The 18,765-nt window shown below is 40.0% G+C and overlaps 2 protein-coding genes across 5 annotated transcripts in view; one reads left to right on the plus strand and one right to left on the minus strand.

The window, feature by feature from the left end:
• Window positions 1–1,006: 1,006 nt before the first annotated feature.
• Window positions 1,007–8,760, minus strand: FKBP7 (FKBP prolyl isomerase 7). Of its 3 annotated transcripts, none has more exons than XM_005907521.3 (4): window positions 8,442–8,760; window positions 6,961–7,112; window positions 2,472–2,602; window positions 1,007–1,335 (listed from the first exon to the last, which is right to left on the minus strand). In XM_005907521.3, exons 1-4 carry the CDS (start codon window positions 8,648–8,650, stop codon window positions 1,174–1,176), a joined length of 654 nt encoding a protein of 217 aa, XP_005907583.2. In that variant the 5' UTR covers window positions 8,651–8,760; the 3' UTR covers window positions 1,007–1,173. The 3 variants fall into 3 exon arrangements, with proteins under 3 accessions (XP_005907583.2, XP_005907582.2, XP_070237268.1); XM_005907520.3 differs by having other exon boundaries at window positions 2,472–2,605; window positions 8,442–8,757; XM_070381167.1 differs by lacking the exon at window positions 2,472–2,602.
• A 3,302-nt stretch (window positions 8,761–12,062) lies between these two features.
• PLEKHA3 (pleckstrin homology domain containing A3) overlaps window positions 12,063–18,765 on the plus strand; it is a 28,404-nt gene continuing 21,701 nt past the window's right edge. The window contains exons 1-2 of one of the 2 annotated variants that reach the window (XM_070359050.1): window positions 12,063–12,491; window positions 17,946–18,062. In XM_070359050.1, the coding sequence (XP_070215151.1) occupies window positions 12,452–12,491; window positions 17,946–18,062 (157 nt within the window). In that variant the 5' untranslated portion in view covers window positions 12,063–12,451. The remainder of the gene's footprint in view (window positions 12,492–17,945; window positions 18,063–18,765) is intronic. The other variant, XM_005907522.2, reaches the window with a different exon arrangement.

The raw sequence follows: 18,765 nt of genomic DNA on the forward strand, positions 1-18,765 counted from the left end.
GGTACCAGCATGATCTTCTACAGCATCTCTTACCTCTTATTCTCAACATGTTGGACCACAATGATTTGATGATGACACAAAATTGCCATGGCACTTTATATCCTCAGTAGATATCCTCATGTATCCTTCATGTGTAAAATAAGTTCTACACATCTACCAAAAATTTGATGGCATACCAGTTTGTGCTGTTCACTCATGGTTAATAATAAGAACATTGTGAAATGAAATGACATCGGATAGAAAAACCCAGAGAAAGGGAGACTTGAGAAATGCCATAGCATCAATTTAAAACTATCAAGACAAAAAGTTAGGGATGGTAGATATAAAGGCCTACGAGAAGGAAGCGGTGTAGCACATTCATAATGATGTCTGAGGGAGTGCACAAGTCAGAGCAGCGCAGACTTTATGACGCATGCTCTAAGACAGAGGCACAGAGCCTTTGGTCTGATCAAGTCTCTTTCAAACATTAGCCACTGGAACAAATACCCAAGGCCAGAAGCTTGCACCATAAAGTACAGACACTGTGTTGAGGCTCGCTGTGGGACATATTATTATAACTAGTACTTTCCTGCACGCATCCTAAAGGAAGATTCCTGGGTCATATGATTTTACTTTTGGCTGTGCCATGTGAAATGTGAACCCATTTCCCCTGTAGTGGAAGCTCAGAGTTTTAACCACTGGTCACCAGGGAAGCCTGGTAGATTTTTATATCTTACTGTCTGTAATGCTATGAAATGTATAAAACAAGTGAAATGTTAATTCTTGGGTTCCTATTAAATATGTTTAAAATATGGGGTACTTTAAATATTAAAGATTGAGTATTTACGTATCTATACATGCTGTTAAGGTTAGAGTTGGGAAGAACTTGTAAATTATGACAGAGGTGTCTTCCTATAACTTGAAGGGGAAAAAATTGCCTAATACGATGCAGAGGTCGATTTCATGGTACTGCAATTCATGTTAACAGAATAAAGCAATAGGAAACACAATCATGCCTATTTGAAAGTTAAATTTTGCAAAAAAGCCTCACATTTATTATTCCAATATTACATGTATTGAAGGATCAAAATATGTTCATGAGGGAAAAACAGAAAATACAATGCAGAGAAAAGTGACTTTGTTTTATATATAAAATACAGTAAATAGCTAAGAAAATTTAGAAATAAAAATATGCTATAGTTCATCATGTTGATAGACATTGTATTCCTTAGAAGAAATGAAGCCATCACCATCATGGTCGTTCTTCTTAAAAAAATCCTCTAAAACTGCAGTCTGATATGACTGGTCACGTGGCTTCTCATCTTTTTCAAATTCCTTTTTCAGGTAATGACTTATCTAGAGGGCCAAAATAATGTTGCTTTAATAAAAAAGACACCACAATAAATTTCCAGAAACTCTGAGAAAACTTTCAAGAAACATATCTCAGACTACTTATTATACGTGATACAAAAATTTAAAAGGCTATTTGAGGTTTTATTTTTTTCAACCTTTGAAGCAATTTTCTGAAGAGAAACAGATCTTCAAATTAGCTTCCCTGAGGTTATAGATGGTTAATGGTACATACTCAGAGATTAACATCTGAATGTTAATGGCAACCTGTTCCACTGTACTTGCCTGGAGAATTCCATGGACAGAGGAGCCTGGCGGGCTACAGTCCATGGGGTCAGAGTCAAACATGACTGAGCAACTGAGCATGCATGCACACACATGCTGTACAATAGGTCCTTGTTTATTTTATATATAGTAGTGTGGATCTGTTAATCCCAAATTCCCAGTTTATCCTTTCCCTCTTCCTTTCCCCTTTGGTAACCATAGTTTGTTTTCTATGTCTGTGAGTCTGTTTCTATTTTGTATCATTTTTTTAGATTCCATAGGTAAGTGATACCATATGATATTTGTCTTTCAGCTCATTTAGTATGATAATCTCTATGTCCACTTACGTTGCTGCAAATGGCATTATTTCATTCTTTTTTATGGCTAAGTAATATTCTATTGTATGTATGTATGTATACCACATCTTTATCCATTTGTCTGCCAGTGGACATTTAGGGTGCTTCTGTGTCTTGGATATTGTAAATAGTGCTGCAATGAACAGGGGTGCCTGTTAGCTTTTCAAATTATAGGTTTGTCTGTATCTATGTCCAGGAATGGGATTGCTGGGTCACATGACTCTATTTTTAGAGTCATGATGCCTGTAGAGATTAGTTTGGTATTTTAATGACCCTCTTGCAGGGAAGAAAGGAAATTAAACAGGTTGACTCCCTTTCAACTTTTATATTAAACAAGAACAACAACAAAAAAATAAACAAGAACATTTTCTTCTTAGAATTTAATATTTCTGTAATTAGCTCTATGAAAGCAAATTAATTAGCCCATGCTAGATAGAAGTAAACATAATAGCTTTAACACAGATGTATCTAAATGGGAATAACAATTTAGAGTACTGTCCATATGAAATCTGTTTGAATTACCTCAATTTTAGAAAGTTGCCTGTCATTGTCCGTGTCTATCTGTTTAAACGTTTCAACGCTTCGTGGTCCTTTGGTCACAGCATAAAGTTCAATCTCAAAAATCAATGTTGCATCAGGTGGAATCTTGCCTTCTGCTAAAGGTATGAATTTTAACAGTTTAACTTTCATGAGGATAATGGTCAAATATTTATTTACAAATAGCCATGATAGCATTATGATTGTATTATTTCATATTTATAAAAATTGCTTTCTAAATATTTCTTAGGAACACTTTTCTCATATGTTTTCAAAACAAGTAAGTTCTAAAGACTTAGGGGACCATTTCCTGATTAAATTTAAATAAATATAATTCATGTAATTTTTAATAATATACTCCAGCATTATACAAGAAAGAGCTAGCGCAGAGAAGAAATTCACAGTCAGAAATATTTCAAAGATCAGTATCTTTTAGAAAATGATTTTGTTCAGTTATTTGGAAATATGAATAAAATATATGTCTTAATATACCTGTTTGTCAGATTTGTCATATAGACAAAAAATACTGCAATAACAGAACAAACTAGTAACAATTTCATGAAGAAAATTCTAATCACAAAAAAACTCTTTTAAGTATTAAGTTAAATAGTTCCCTTTAATAAAGTTAGCCAATTAAGTAATGTCACAGATGATTTTAGCAAGCTATGGCCTCTTCAGATGGCCATTCATAAAAGTGACTGGCAGTGGGTGGCTTTTGTCACCACTCAAATATATAGGTACTCAAAAATATAGTTACTCAAATATTTGTTGAATGAATGGTGTCTATCACTTATCTTAAAAAATGGCTGTTTGTTCTTCAATGAAAACTAATTTTTTAATGAAAAAGTGGAGGATTCTTGCTAAAATATTTATATAATTCAAAGAAAAAAGCTCGAAAGTTACAGCCAAAGGAAGTACTGGAGTGGGGTGCCATCGCCTTCTCTGGAAGTAGATCAGTCATCTCCAAACCAGGACACACAAAAATCTACCCATATATCACATGACTAATGTGACCATCCCAACCAACATACATTACCTAACTTTTAGAGTAAAAGATTGAGTCAATGATAATTTTACAAGATCCATCCCCATTCTGTCTCATTAAGATCTCTTTATGACAGAAGAAAAACTTTTCCTGACAATAATTAAAAACAAATTCAAAATTCTTAAGGAAAACTATTACAAGTTGAAGTTCCCCCCAAATTCAACTGTAAACATAGAATAAATTGCCAGTTAGTTTTATCTTACTAAAAAATGATAGTATAAAGAAGAGAAAAACATGCATTTACTATAGAATTACTTGTATTTAGAAGATCAGAAGACTTAGGAGTTAATGTAAAGAATCTATACATACCACATGTACTGTTAGTTAAAGCACTAACAAATCACATGCATTTCAAGACATGCAGAGGTGCTCTGTGACATTAGGCAAGAATATTGTGCAGAAGAAAAGACTTCTTCAAGTACTACCTAAAATAAAGTTACAGCTTAGGTTAGGTCTTAATAACTATTTATTTAGAAAAGCTTATTCAATCAAGATATTGTGTGTTAAGCAGTTGCTTATGGTCTGCACAGCAGCTTTTAAAATTATTGAATTCAAGCTATTAGTAATTTATTATAAATAATACAGGTAAACTAGCAGTTAGCTACATTCCAAAGAACACAGTTTTGTTGGGCTTCAGTTTCCTTACATGTAAGATGGAGGTTTTGGTGACATTGTTATACTAGTGAGGTTCATTATATTTATTGAAGACACCTCAAACTGAGTATGAACTAGCTTCTTCACGTCAAATTTATACATTTTTGCTACAAGGGTCTAGCTTATTAATAGCTTAGGTTGCCTGGGTAGTCATTCATATATAAGCATAAATTAGTTTACAATAAGGATAAAATTAGTAATCATTTGCCATGTGGTAACAGGACCTAGTATGAGCACCAGTTGACAAGAGATGTGGGTGCTCTTGTAGCAGGTAGAATGCTCTCTTGTCTACAAGACAGCAAGAGAAACTCTGAAAATGAGATTTAAGGAGGCTGAAAGGCGAACTCTGCCTGTATTAGTTTATCTAGAATTGGGCTCAGTCTATGACACCGTTTTTAGGACAAGATTACATTCAATTTAACTTATCTTCAATTCTCTCTCTCCTAGGCTCCTTTACAACTAAAAATAGGATACCTTAATTATGGTTTTGTGGGAGCTATTTTGATGGAATCAAATGAGTGGCAAAAAACTTTGAAAGTGAAGATGTAGTTATCTGGACTGTCTCTTTAGGAGTTTTAAATCTGAGTCTGATTTGTATCACTAACATCCCTCCAGTCCAATTTGGGGGCAGTGATCCTTGTTCCTGCTGGAAAGAATAGGCAAGGGAACCAGCTCTTCTAATGAGTAAAACAACAGCCTTAAAGAGGGCCTGCCATTTCAATGAAATATTAGGGTGTAAAGACAATATTTCATTTAGAAACCCTTAATTACTTTATATACTAAATATTTCAAATAGCTGGGGTTAAGAAGGACTCAAACTAAAATGAGGTGGTAAAAATTCTTTAGGGAATTCTCTGGAGGTCCAGTGTTTAAGATCCTGTGTTTCTACTGCAGGGAGCACAGGGTTTGATCCCTCGTCCGGGAGCTAAGATTCCTGCAGACCACAGGGCACAGCCAAAAAAAAAATCTTTCTAGTTTTCACACAGTAAAAGGAAGAAAGGACCCAACTGAGAATGCTAGAGACCAGCTCTCTGCCATACCACCCATACCACCCATTTTCCCCTCTTAAAAATTTTTTTCTGTTCTGCTCCACTTTTGTGTTTGGTAGTCGGTTAGTTGTGTCTGACTCTTTGTGACCCATGGACTGTAGCCCACCAGGCTCCTCTGTCCATGGAATTCTTCAGGCAAGAATACTGGAGTGGGTTGCCATTTCCTTCCCCAGGGGATCTTCCCAACCCAGGCATCGAACCCAGGTCTCCTGCACTGCAGGCAGACTCTTTACCATTTGGAGCCACCTGGGAAGCCCCACTTTAGTGATTTTTAAAAATTTAATTTTGGAAAAATTAATACATGCCTTTGTCTGTCTGGTTTATTTTCAGTTAGCATAATACCCTTTAGGTCCATCCATGTGGTTGCACATGGCAAGATTTCTTTCCTCTTTATGGCTGAGAAATATTCCATTGTGTGTGTGTGTGTGTGTGTGGTGTGTGTATCTATAGCACATCTTTATCCACTCATTTATATTTTTTGGTGAGTGGGCCACTTGTTTATGAAGTTGCCTATTTCTAGGACAGGTCATCATATATGTTTATACATGCTGCAAACATTTTCCTCATTTATCTGCTTAACCTAGGTTCTCATAGCTTACTCAAGGATTTTAAAAATAGCAATATATTGAAAGAAGCTGTTCATTTTTCTATATTTCAAGGCTTCTCCTGAATTTGGATAGTAGTGACTAATAGCTTGTTATGTTTCAGATGTTCTTTCTACAATGTTCCAGTGCTGTCCTTTTACTTTAAAATCATAAGTTCCAGTTTCCTGAGTTTTATGAATTTGACTTTGGTACTCCTTACAAAAAGTTTTTTCTATAGACATTTATATAATAATTAATAAAATAACATACTTAAATGACTAAGGTAGAGTTGATAAAATATACACTGTAATTATGAATATTGCCTCTGTGGGGAGTAAAGAACTCTGGCCAGAGACTTGTATTGGGACAATGGCTTAATTTCTCGATATGTAAAAAGAGAGAACTGGGCTGGACTGGATTCCATATAGCTAAAGTTTATTGGACCCTATCAGATCAGATCAGATCAGATCAGTTGCTCAGTTGTGTCTGACTCTTTGTGACCCATGAATCACAGCACGCCAGGCCTCCCTGTTATGATTTTTCATTTTTTTAGTGATTCAAAACTTTTAATTGTGGGAAAACACAATTAAAATAAAATTTATCATTGTAACCATTTTAAGTGTAGAATTAGTTCAGTGGTGGTAAGTATATCCACATTGCACCCAGTCTCTAGAACTATTTCATCTTGCAGAACTGAAACTCTACACCTATTAAATAACAACTGCCTATATTCCACCCTCTCTCCCTTGGCTCTGGCAACCACCCTGGTCTTCCTGGCTCTATGAATTTGACTATTCTAGGTACTTTATATAAGTGGGATCATACAGTATTGGTTTTGTGTTTGGCTTATTTCACTTAGCATAATGTATTCAAGGTTCATCCATGTTGTAGCATATATCCGAATTTCTTTTGTTTTTGAGGCTGAATAATATTCCACTGAATGTATATACCACATTTTGTTTATCCATTCTTATGCCAATCGACATCTGGGTTATTTTCAGTTTTTGGCTATTTTGACTAATGCTGCTGTGAACATAGTTGTAACGATGAGTTACTCATAGTAACTTTGAGAGTCTGCTTTCAATTTTTTTGACTATATACCCAGAAGTGTATGATTTATTTTTACCATATTTTTACCTTACCATAGCCTTCCTTTCCATATGCAAATGAAGGAGGTATAATCAATTTTCGCTTCTCTCCAGGACACATATCCATCATCCCAATGTCTAGGCCTTTTATGACTTGTCCAACACCAAGAACAAACCATTTGGGGTGGCCTTCATTTTGTGTCCGGCTGTAATTAAAAACAGCAACCAGGTAAGTTGATTTGAAGGAAAATAAAATCAAACTTTAAAATACAGCTGAATATTTAGTTCCTATGTAAAACTGGAAACCTCTCTAACCATGTCTTTTCCTATATTAAGACTCATTCGGAATCCCATTGTGGGGTCTTTGGCTCAAACTTTCCTCATAATAGCCAGACAGAGGTTTGATTTGCCCAAAGCTAGTCATTAGGAGCGGAGAAGGCAATGGCACCCCACTCCAGTACTTTTGCCTAGAAAATCCCATGGACGGAGGAGCCTGGTAGGCTGCAGTCCATGGGGTCGCTAGAGTCAGACAGGACTGAGCGACTTCACTTTCACTTTTCAATTTCATGCATTTAAGGAGGAGGTGGCAACCCACTCCAGTGTTCTTGCCTGGAGAATCCCAGGGACGGGAAGCCTGGTGGGCTGCCGTCTATGGGGTCGCACAGAGTCGGACACAACTGAAGTGACTTAGCAGCAGCAGCAGTCATTAGGAGTCATCTCATTTTCTTTTTTCTTGTCATCTTTACAAAAACTACTCAACAGTTAACTTTTTAATGGGTCTCCTGCCCCTAACTGCATAGTTTGTCCAAATTACGTATTTAACCATTCTGTATTTATTCCAAAAAAAAATGGATGGTCCAGGTTTAGCCTCAAAAAGTCATTTGAATCACGATTAAAATTTGTATCTTCTTAATAAATCTCTCTATTTTCTTCTAAATGGAAAGAATTAACTTTCCCCAATCTTATTTTTATAGGGAAGTAGCACAGAAGGAGAAAAGACATTCTATCTCTGAGTAATAAAACATCAATTAAATCAGAGTAAGTAGTGGTGGGACGAAGGGGCAGGGCACAGAGACACAGGGTCTGAAAATCACCAGAGAAAAGTCATTGTAGTGGCTTCTAGTAGTGGAAAGCGGCCTCCAGTCAGTAAATATTGTGCTTCTGAAGGCCAGATAAACTATTCTACATAATCCTCTGTAAGGAGACTCCAACCCACAGCAAAGGAAAAGTGTGAACATTCTTAAAAACAGTACCTTGACTTACTACGATAGGCAGTGGTGAGGAGAGCGTATAGATGTAGTGTATTTTTAATAATTTCTTGGGCCAACATTTTCCGTAATTTAAAAAATAATATTCCACATAATAGGGAAATACTGTGTCAAATCCTATTTTCCTCCTAGAAAGTTCAGAAAGGCTGAACTCTTACTGTTCAAAATCAACCTCAAACAACCCAGTAAATTAGGCTTCTGGTTGGTGGAGGGAGGTTAGATTTAGTGCATCAACTGGACTCGGGAGCTGTTCTCATCATATCCTACCTGCAGTAGAATTTCGAGCCGTCTTTAGCCAAGAAGCCGTCGTAATGGGCATTTAGCAGGTCTCCCTTTTTGCTTGTCTTAGAACAATTTTCTGGACGATGCAAAACTTCTATTTTCACTTCCTCTGTGGTCTCCTCTGCCTTTTGTCCCTGAGCAGTAAAAATGCCCCACACGTAAAAGAAAAGGATTAATCTGAATAAGAAATGCATGATTCCTGGATTCACCCCCCAGATGATCACTGCGTTCCCGCAAGCGTGTCAGTTGCAGGCGGGTGGTAGCAGCTGTAGCCCATTTCCGACGCGTGGCAGGCGAGCATTGTCCTACGTCACAAAGGGCCAGGGGCGGGGTGAAGCGTAGCACCGCCCCTTCCCCCTGCGGCGAGCCCAACCCTTGGAATTTGTGTCAGTTGGCTGCTGGCTGCACCCCTGTGGTACCCCGCGCTTTCACGGACGGTTCTCAGTCCCTAAGGCAACACTGTACTTTTGCATTGCATCTCCTTTCCAAGTCCTCATATTTACAGCCAGTTTCCTCAGGGTTCGATAGTAAAGTTCTCTCTTTTATTTTTTGAAACTGGCGAAAAACGAAATAAAAAGACTACGGTGGGAGGTTGTAATCAGGAATACACGATTGGCTGTGAAAGGCTTCTCCTCAGATTCCTAGAGAACTAGTGCGCATCGGGAGAGGCAATCTTGTTTTGGGGGTTTCCCTGAAGCGCCTTCTTAAGGTCAGAGTCATACATTAAGAGGTTTCAGGCTAAGCCACATACTAGTAAACAGGTGCCCCTGCTCCCTCTGGTTAAAAGCCTTTCCGCAGAGCTGACTAGCGATTTGGGACCGGCTACAGGTTTGCATTTTCCTTCCTTCCCCACTTGGGGTCGCCCTTGATTTGAGGGCTGTGAAAGTGCAGCACTCAATATGCCAGCAAATTTGGAAAACTCAGCAGGGGCCACAGGACTGGAAAAAAATCAGTTTTCATGCCAATCCCAAAGAAAGGCAATGCTAAAGAATGCTCAAACTACCGCACATTTGCACTTATCTCACACGCTAGCAAAGTAATGCTGAAAATTCTCCAAGCCAGGCTTCAACAGTTCGTGAACTGTGAACTTCCACATGTTCAAGCTGGATTTAGAAAAGGCAGAGGAACCAGAGATCAAATAGAAAACATCTGTTGGATCTTCGAAAAAACGAGAAAGTTCCAGAAAAACATCTGCTTTATTGACTATGCCAAAGCCTTTGACTCTGTGGATCACAACAAGCTGTGGAAAATTCTGAAAGAGATGGGAACACCAGACCACCTGACCTGGCTCTTGAGAAATCTGTATGCAGGTCAAGAAGCAACAGTTAGAACTGGACATGAAACAACAGATGGTTCCAAATTGGGAAATGAGTATGTCAAGTCTGTATATTGTCACCCTGCTTATTTAACTTATATCATGAGAAATGCTGGGCTGGATGAAGCACAAGCTGGAATCAAGGTTGCTGGGAGAAATATCAATAACCCCAGATATGCAGATGACACCACCCTTATGGCAGAAAGCGAAGAACTAAACAGCCTCTTAATGAAAGTGAAAGAGGACAGTCAAAAAGTTGGCTTAAAACTTAACATTAAAAAAACTAAGCATCTGGTCCCATCGTGGCAGATCAATGGGGAAACAATAGAAACAGTGACAGACTTTATGTTCTTGGGTTCCAAAATCACTGCAGATGGTGACTGCAGCCAGGAAATTAAAAGACACTTGCTCCTTGGAAGAAAAGTTATGACCAACCTAGACAGCATATTAAAAAGCAGAGATATTACTTTGCCAACAAAGGTCAGTCTAGTCAAAACTTTGGTTTTTCCAGTAGTCATGTATGGATGTAAGAATTGGACTATAAAGAAAGCTGAGCGCTGAAGAATTGATGCCTTTGAACTGTGGTGTTGGAGAAGACCCTTGAGAGTCCCTTGGACTGCAAGCAGATTCAACCAGTCCATCCTAAAAGAAATCAGTCCTGAATATTCATTGGAAGGACTGATGCTGAAACAAACTCCAGTCCTTTGGTCACCTGATGTGAAGAACTGACTCACTTGAAAAGACCCTGATGCTGGGAATGATTGAAGGTGGGAGGAGAAGGGGACAATAGAGGATGAGATGGTTGGATAGCATCACCGACTCAATGGACATGAGTTTGAGTAAGCTATGGGAGATGATGGACAGGGAAGCCTGGTGTACTGCAGTCCATGGGGTTGTGTAGAGTCAGACACAACTGAGCGACTGAACTGAACTGAGGTGCGGGTAAATTTCATGCTGTTGCTTTTCTTACCAACTCTTTGAGATGTCATTATCCACGTTCCACAGACGAGAAAACGAGGTAATTTGAGTCTTGGGCATTCTATTTTAATCTCACATAGTTAATACGCAGCAGGGATATGACCAAGTCTGACACAAAAGTCGTATATGAGTTTTTGAGTCGTATATGCTCACCTTCGACATTTTAGTAGAAAAACTTTATAATATATACAATGAATTTTACTATCCCATCACCGCGGTCTTAAACCCACTACTTGTATATTATCATATCCATCTGGCCATCTAACCATCAATTCACTGTATTTCCAGGCGAATACTCTTACCCAAACTAGGACTTCAGCTAAAGCCTGGTTCTCCAATGGGAGATATTACCTACCTCGGTGATGCTAAGAAAAGCAGCATCAGTGAGGCTGCTTTAAGCTTTAAAGTGTGCAAAATTCCATACATCTGAAAATTATTGTCAGTTATACATGGGGATAGGGCTCCAGATGTGGGTTCGATCCCTGGGTCGCGAAGATAACCCTGGAGAAGGAATGGCAACCCACTCCAGTATTTTTGCCTGGGAAATCCTGTGGACAGAAGAGCTTGGCGGGCTATAATCCATGGGTCGCAAAGAGTTGACACAGTTTAAGATTAAACAGCAGCAGCAGCATACATAAGGATGGTCATTTCCAAATAGAATTTTAAAAAATCCTAAAAGCGAGGGGAGACTTTCATTTTTTAAATAAACTCCAAAGCTTGCTCCCATGTTTTATGTTCTAAATGAAGTAGTGGCTAAGATATATTGCGTGGTGACAATTCCTTGGGGCCCCTCTCTGTTCCCTGCCGGAAGACTCTCAGAGGCACACCACCTTCCTAGGAGATAATTTCTCAGATCCCCCGAATGTGAAGAAGATGCAAAGTTAACATAAATAGGAAATCTTTAATTTTTTTAAAAGCAACCACCGGAGGGACCGGAGGCTCAATAACGGGAAAACCTGAGAGACCTAAATCAGCGCCTGACTGACGAATGCGCTGGGGGCTAGTCCTCGGGTTGGTTCAGGGGCTGCGAGCACAGTGGAGTCTGCGTGCGCTAGTTCTGGGCCCTGAGGCTTAGGCCCCAGAATACCGGGGAGCGGTCGGCCCAGGACTCAGCGTCCGGGATGAGAGTGGGATCCCGTAAGACGCCAGCCAAGGGTCTGTAGGAGAATGAGGAGGAGTCAGGACTCTGGCCCGCCCTCTTCGCGTAGCCTCTGGCTCGGTGAAGGGGCTGTAGGCCGCGCCCGCTCCTCCAGCCCCGCCGCCGGGGAGGGGTTTCCCGGGACGCGCCGGCCCCTTTCATCCAGGAAGTGAAAGCGACGTCGGGGTCAATGAAAATAAACGGGCAACCCGGGGTGGAAGGAAGGCGGGCTAGAAGGAGGGAGCGCTCGGCAGCGGAAACGCGAACGGAAGGCCGGTCGGGGTCGCGATTTTGCCGCCGCCTCCTCGGGAGCTAGCCCGGGGATGCCTGAGCCCACGTCTCGCGGCTCCCGAGCTCCACGCAGCGGCCGCCGTCCGGGCCTTTGAGGGCCGCCACGTCCCTGCGGCGCGCGCGGCCTGAGGGCGGCTTGGTGCCGGCTGGGGGCGCTGGGGGCGCCGGGGGCGGGGCCCGGGCGGGCGGGGAGGGGTTGCCCAGGCTCTGCGTTTCCCGCATCACTTCGGCTGGCGCTGGGCCAGGAGGATGCTCGGCGCAGGGCTGTGAAGCATGGAGGGGGTTCTGTACAAGTGGACCAACTATCTGACGGGTATGATGGGGTCGGGTGTCCCGGGGGGCGGCGGGGGGCTCCGGCGGGCAGGCTGAGGAGAAGGCGGGTCAGGGACTCCTCCTTCCTTTGCCTGCCAGGGGGAACCCCACAGCGAAACCGGCTGTTTGGTTTCCGGGTTTAATCCCTCTCTCTGTCCCTTGTAAGTACCCATTTGGCTTCTTGAGGGGATAGTTCGAGACTGCGCACCATCCTCCTGACGGTGGGAAGTGCACCTGACCACTTCTTTGCCTGTGTAATAATACTTCTCTTTCCTCCTCTAGCTTCCGGAACCATTCTTACTCTACATATGTTGATGCAATCTCTGTCTTTACTCGCACTTAATGCAGTATTCTGTTAATAACTGAGTTGTTGGGACATAGGACTGGAATGAACCCTTTAAGATCAAGTTTTCGTTTTAAGAAATCTTTTCACTATATCTTTTAATTTTGTTTAGCAACACGGTTTATTTTAAAAGTTCTCTTGTTGAAGTCGTTCGAGCATAACAAGCAAGATTTTGGAAGCTTTTCCAAGATCATATTCTCTTAGAGGTTGATTGTCAATGAGTTATGCTTGTGCTTTGGAATTCAGTTAAGTGTGCGAGAAATTGTGGGAGAAAGTACAGGAAAGAAGGTGGAGCCGGCAAGTCAGTTTCACTCGTGAGGTGGATTGAAAGGAATAATTCCAAAAAGCTAGGTGTTTCTGCAGCAATGAGAGACCAGCCGGGAAGGGCTCTTTTCCGTAACACCAACAGTCTGGCTTATTAAAAGAGACTTAAATCTGAGTTGTAGTCCCATCCCTGCCATCAACTAATGGTAAGAACAAATCATTTTTTCTCTCAAGATCTGAGACTGATAGTGCCAGGGTGATCAACTATCAACTAGTTTATCCTGAAGGTGTTTTTCAACTCCAGAATTCTATGATCTCACTAAATTAGAGGAAAAGGAATGGATTTAAAATATGGTTAAATGGCAAACAGGTATCTTGGTTTAGTGTAATAGGCCAGTATTTGCTGCCTGCTTGTTCACTCAGCCAAAAGCAATTGTATGGTACGTTCATCTTGTGTACATCTAAACTTGTGCAAAATCTGCACATGAACACTTTTTAAGACATAAGCACTGAGCTACAATTGTCTCTTTTTTTTATTAATTGGAATGCTAAAAACAGATTTATAGCAGCAAATGCTTTATATGATACATAGATGTTTTGTTGCATTAAAATGTCAAACACTTTATTTCTATAACATGTTTTAAGGAAAAACATTAGAAAAATGATGCAAATTTTTTTTTATTACGAATTTTCACATGGGCAGTTGTGAGAACAGATATACTGTTGAGTTTAACTTTGAGACCCTAGCTACTATGTTTTGAGATGCAAATGAATCATCTCATTGCAAATATGCATAAGCACAGTGTCTTGGGAGTTCATGTGAGGAACCTCTTATGTGTAGCCCAGAGCAATGGGTGATTACTAAGATAAGTCATAATTTATTCCAGGAACGAAGTGTAGTCTAGTGACCCTCCAGCTAGTTGTGCTTTTAACCTTGTGTGCTTGAAGTTTTTATCTTTGTAGAGCATTTAAGTTCACTGCTAGTATGGCGCATAGGAGTTTGATAAAATGAAATCTTTTATTTGGAAGAGCTCTTCTTAATATTTAAATTTGGCTCAGTGGCATGCTTATTATTACTTTTAGTTCATCTTAGGTCAGAAGGATGAGTGACTGTTCATACTGTGATCTTTAAGGAACCTTCCAGTTCCATGACAGTGTTCTTTGAGAATCCTTTGTAGAGAATAAGAATTTCAGTAACATTTAATAGTTTGAGATTAAAAAACATGTGTTTTAAAAAGGTAGTAAAAAAGGGAATACCTATGAATCTTTTTTGCAGATATAGTCCTCATATATATGTGTGAATCAGTTGAGATGATTTTATTAATTATTTCTTCAAAGAGGTATGTAGAGAAGGTCAATAGCAGTCTTTACCATTTGAGCCACCAGGGACGCTCTTAATAGCAGTCTTAATTAGATTAATATATTTAACTATAGTCACCTCTCAAGTTGGTATAAATTCTAAATGAATCATTCTGCTCAATATTTATTTGAAAGAGATTCTGAATCACAATAACGCAAGCTTACAAAATCACAATGTGTTCCATAAAGACAATGGACCTGGGGTAGAGGAGTGCATTTTCACCGTACGCTGCTTACAGTTTGTCAGGCTGAATTAATGTTTGGAAAGAAACCATTTTCATCATTTCTATGCATGCCCAGTACAGTATACTCTCGTGGATAAACTGCATATCTCTGCTCTCATATGTGCGCTCAGTCGCTCAGTTGTGTCTGACTCTTCAACTCCATGGACCACCAGGCCCCTCTGTCCATGGAATTTTCCAGGCAGGAGTACTAGAGTAGGTAGCCATTTCCTCCTCCAGGGGATCTTCCCAACCCAGGGATTGAACCCACCTCTCCTGCATTACAGGTGGGTTCTTTACCACTGAGCCACCTGGGAAGCCCCATACTCTCATGGGTAACAGGCAATATCTTAATTTTCTAGTATTTAATTATTCATTCACTCAATCACATTTTTTTTTTTTTTTTAAGCACCTGGTATCTGCCAGGCATCTTTCCTACGTTCTGGGAATGTAGTGATGAACAAGATAAAGTTCATGTACCAATTTGCTAGGCCTCATTAAGGAATATAGTGTTTCATAAAAAGAATTTTCCAAGCATCTGAAACTTGGTTTTGGATATCCATCCCTCTGAACGATATTACCATGTTCTCTACTGTGAAATTTAATCTTTTTATGATAACTCAGCATTGTCATTTCGAAAGCGTAACCGGTAAAACCTTTTGGGGAGGTAAATCCTGAGTCTATATCAGGGTTTAAGAATGAATTCCCTATCTGTCTCTGTCTTGGTACTATTTGACCCATAAAAACTGAACTGATTAATCATATAGCAGTCAGTGTCTAAAGTGACCAGGCTGAATGGTGATTTAATAGTCACAGAAAGAACAAGGGCAGTCATACTGCCTCCAGCATGGTCACCCTGTTATTAATCAGTGAACCGTTGTAAATCAGTGCATGCTTGATAAGATTTCAGGGAACACTTGAGTTTGATTGCAAAGAGTAGAAGTTAAGCTTCAAGGAAAGCCCTCATCCTCATCCCCACCGTTGCATTGGAGCCAAATCTGTGATAAGTTGTGTTCTGTAGCACTGAATAAACACTAATTAAATGAATTATTTTCAGTGTCTAGCACTTCTGCCTGTGCTGTGTAAGCAGGGCAAAGAGAAAGGAGTGATGGGAACCCATGCTCTCACCACAGGGTATGCAACTTCTCTGTAAGAGACTGGAATTCTTTTGGCACTCACTGTGTGCAAGGGGGTTGGTGGTGGTGTTCTGGCTGTTGTTCAGTTGCTAAGTTGTATCCAACTCTTTGCAACCCCTGGACTGCAGCATGCCTGGCTCCCTTCTCCTTCACTGTCTCCTGGAGTTTGCTCAAACTCATGTCCATTGAGTCGGTGATGCTCTCTACCATTTCATCCTCTGTCTCCATCCCCTTCTCCTGCCCTCAGTCTTTCCCAGCATCAGAGTCTTCTCCAGTGAGTCAGCTCTTCGCATCAGTTGGCTGAAGTATTGGAGTTTCAGCTTCACATTCAGTCCATCCAGTGAATATTCAGGGTTGATTTCCTTTAGGATTGGGACTCTCAAGAGTCTTCTCCAACACCACAATTTGAAAGCATCAGTTCTCTGATGCTCAGCCTTCTTTTTGGTCCGACTCTCACATCTGTACATGACTACTGGAAAAACCGTAGCTTTGACTGTACCTTTGTCGGCAAAGTGATGTCTCTGCTTTTTAATATACTGTTGAAGTTTGTCATAGCTTTCCTTCCAAGGAGCAAATGTCTTTTAAATTTCATGGCTGAAGTCACCTTCTACAGTAATTTTGGAGCCCAAGAAAATAAAGTCTGTCACTGCTTCCACTTTTTCCCCATCTATTTGCCATGAAGTGATGGGACCAGATGCCATGATCTTAGTTTTTTTGAATGTTGAGTTTTAAGCCAGCTGTTTCACTCTCCTCTTTCACCTTTATGAAGAGACTCTGTAGTTCCTCTTCACTTTCTGCCATTAAGGTGGTGTCATCTGCATATCTGAGGTTATTGCTATTTCTCCCAGTAATCTATATTCCAGCCTGTGATTCATCCAGCCTGGCATTTCATGTGATGTACTCTGCATATAAGTTAAATAAGCAGAGTGACAATATACAGTCTTGTCATACTCCTTTCCCAGTTTTGAACCAGTCTGTTGTTCCATGTCCAATTCTAACTGTTGCTTCTTGATCTGCGTACAAGTTTCTCAGGAGACAGGTGCGGTGGTGGTTTGGTATTCACATCTCTTTAAGATTTTCCACAGTTTGTTGTGATCCACACAGTCAAAGGCTTTCGTGTAGTCAATGAAGCAGATGTTTTTCTGGAATTCTCTTGCTTTCTCTATGATCCAATGAATGTTGGCAGTTTGATCTCAGGCAGTTTCCTCTGCCTTTTCTAAACCCAGCTTGTACATCTGGAAGTTCTTGGCTCATGTTCTGCTGAAGCCTAACTTGAAGGATTTTGAGCATTACCTTTCTATCATGTGAAATGAGTGCAAGTGTACCATAGTTTGAAGTTCTTAGGAGTTTGCTTAGGCAAAGTGTTTTATAGAAGAGAGGAAGATCACATTGCAGAATTAGACAGCTGGATGGCACCTGAGAGGACTTCTTGTTCAATCCACTTATTTTGAAGATTGGAAATTTTTGATATTTATTAGATGAAAAGATTTTTCCCAGGTTATTCAACTAAAGGGCTTCCCAGGTGGCTCAAGAATCCGCTTGCTAAGGCAGGAGACGTTGGTTCAATCTCTGGCTTGGGAAGATCCCCTGGAGAAGGAAATGGCAACCCTCTCCAGTTTTATTGCTTGGGAAATTCCATGGACAGAGGAGCCTGGCGGGCTGCTGTCCATGGGGTTGCAGAAGAGTTGGACATGACTTAACAACTAAACAACAACAGCAACTCAACTGAAAAATGAAAGTAGAACTGGAACTAGCATCCATGTCTTCTGTTGCTTTTTCCATTACATCATAACTCGTTCCATTAGAAAAAATGAGCAGTTTGTGTTGCACTCTGTATGTAGAGCGATTATTAAAGATGGATCTGATGGGTTGTTGATGAGAGGATTGTGAGGCAGGATAAAGGTGTCGTTCCCCATATTTATGCTGCTCTAGAGGTTTCTCCAGAAATCTCTCCCAACAAAATGGAGATTGATGCAAAAGTATTTCGGGCAGATCTTGGCAGTTAAAAATTTCATTGTTAGAATGTTATTTTAGAATCAAGAAATGACGTGGATAGTAAATTTTGCAATCCTAGTTTTCAGTGTGAGGAATGTAACTTTTTATCAATCTTTTGTTGTTTATGATCTTTGTAGGTTGGCAGCCTCGTTGGTTTGTTTTAGATAATGGAATCCTGTCCTACTATGATTCTCAAGATGACGTTTGCAAAGGAAGCAAAGGAAGTATAAAGATGGCAGTTTGTGAAATTAAAGGTAAGTGAATATATTGAACTAGATGAATCTGAAGTTAGGTAATTGATAGTTTCTTCAGCATACTGCAAAAAGAGGAGAAAACCAGGTAGGTATTTTCTAGTGCCATTTATCTCCATAGCATTCAGAAATGGTACTTAGTGTTGTTAAGCACGAGTTTTTTATGTTTCTCCCTCTATAAAAATACTTAGACATGAAATTCAAAGTACAAGTGTTAGTCTTCCAATTTGGACTTGAATAACAGTTTCTTGTGGATGCCACTTTGAGCGTCCATGCTAAGTCTACAAGTGTTTTTTGTTTTTTTTTTTCTCATTCTCATTGAAAGGTATTGTAAAGATTGGGAGCTCAACTCAAAGAAGATGAGGCCAGCGAAGTAGATTTGTGAAGTATGAACTCAGAGTTGTAAACTCTGGTTTTTTGCTAAACTGCAGATAAGCTCTTCTGGGTTATAGAGATGTTTTCCTTTTCTTCTTTTTTTATGATCTTGAGAGTTTCCAGGAGTACTATCAGGAATATTGTAGGAAGTCCCTTTATTGGAATTTGTCTGATGTTTCCCGCATGATTAGACTGGGCTTCTGGGTTTTAGGGAGGAAGATCACAGAGGTAAAGTGCCCTTCTCATCACATTGTACCAGGAGTACTTGCTATCAACATGATAGCCCACTTTTTTTCCCCAAAGTATAATTTCTATTTTAATTTTTTTGGAG

The sequence above is a fragment of the Bos mutus genome, chromosome 2, assembly GCF_027580195.1.
Source record: "Bos mutus isolate GX-2022 chromosome 2, NWIPB_WYAK_1.1, whole genome shotgun sequence".
In the NCBI taxonomy this organism is placed as follows: domain Eukaryota; kingdom Metazoa; phylum Chordata; class Mammalia; order Artiodactyla; family Bovidae; genus Bos; species Bos mutus.

Excerpts from the sequence above, each read along its gene's own strand:
- FKBP7 (XM_005907520.3), bottom strand. The coding sequence starts at position 8,650 with ATGCATTTCTTATTCAGATTAATCCTTTTCTTTTACGTGTGGGGCATT. Across the intron at positions 7,113-8,441 it reads GGCTCGAAATTCTACTGCAG|CCGGACACAAAATGAAGGCC; the intron begins GTAGGATATGAT and ends TTTTAATTACAG. Across the intron at positions 1,336-2,471 it reads GGCAACTTTCTAAAATTGAG|ATAAGTCATTACCTGAAAAA; the intron begins GTAATTCAAACA and ends TTGGCCCTCTAG.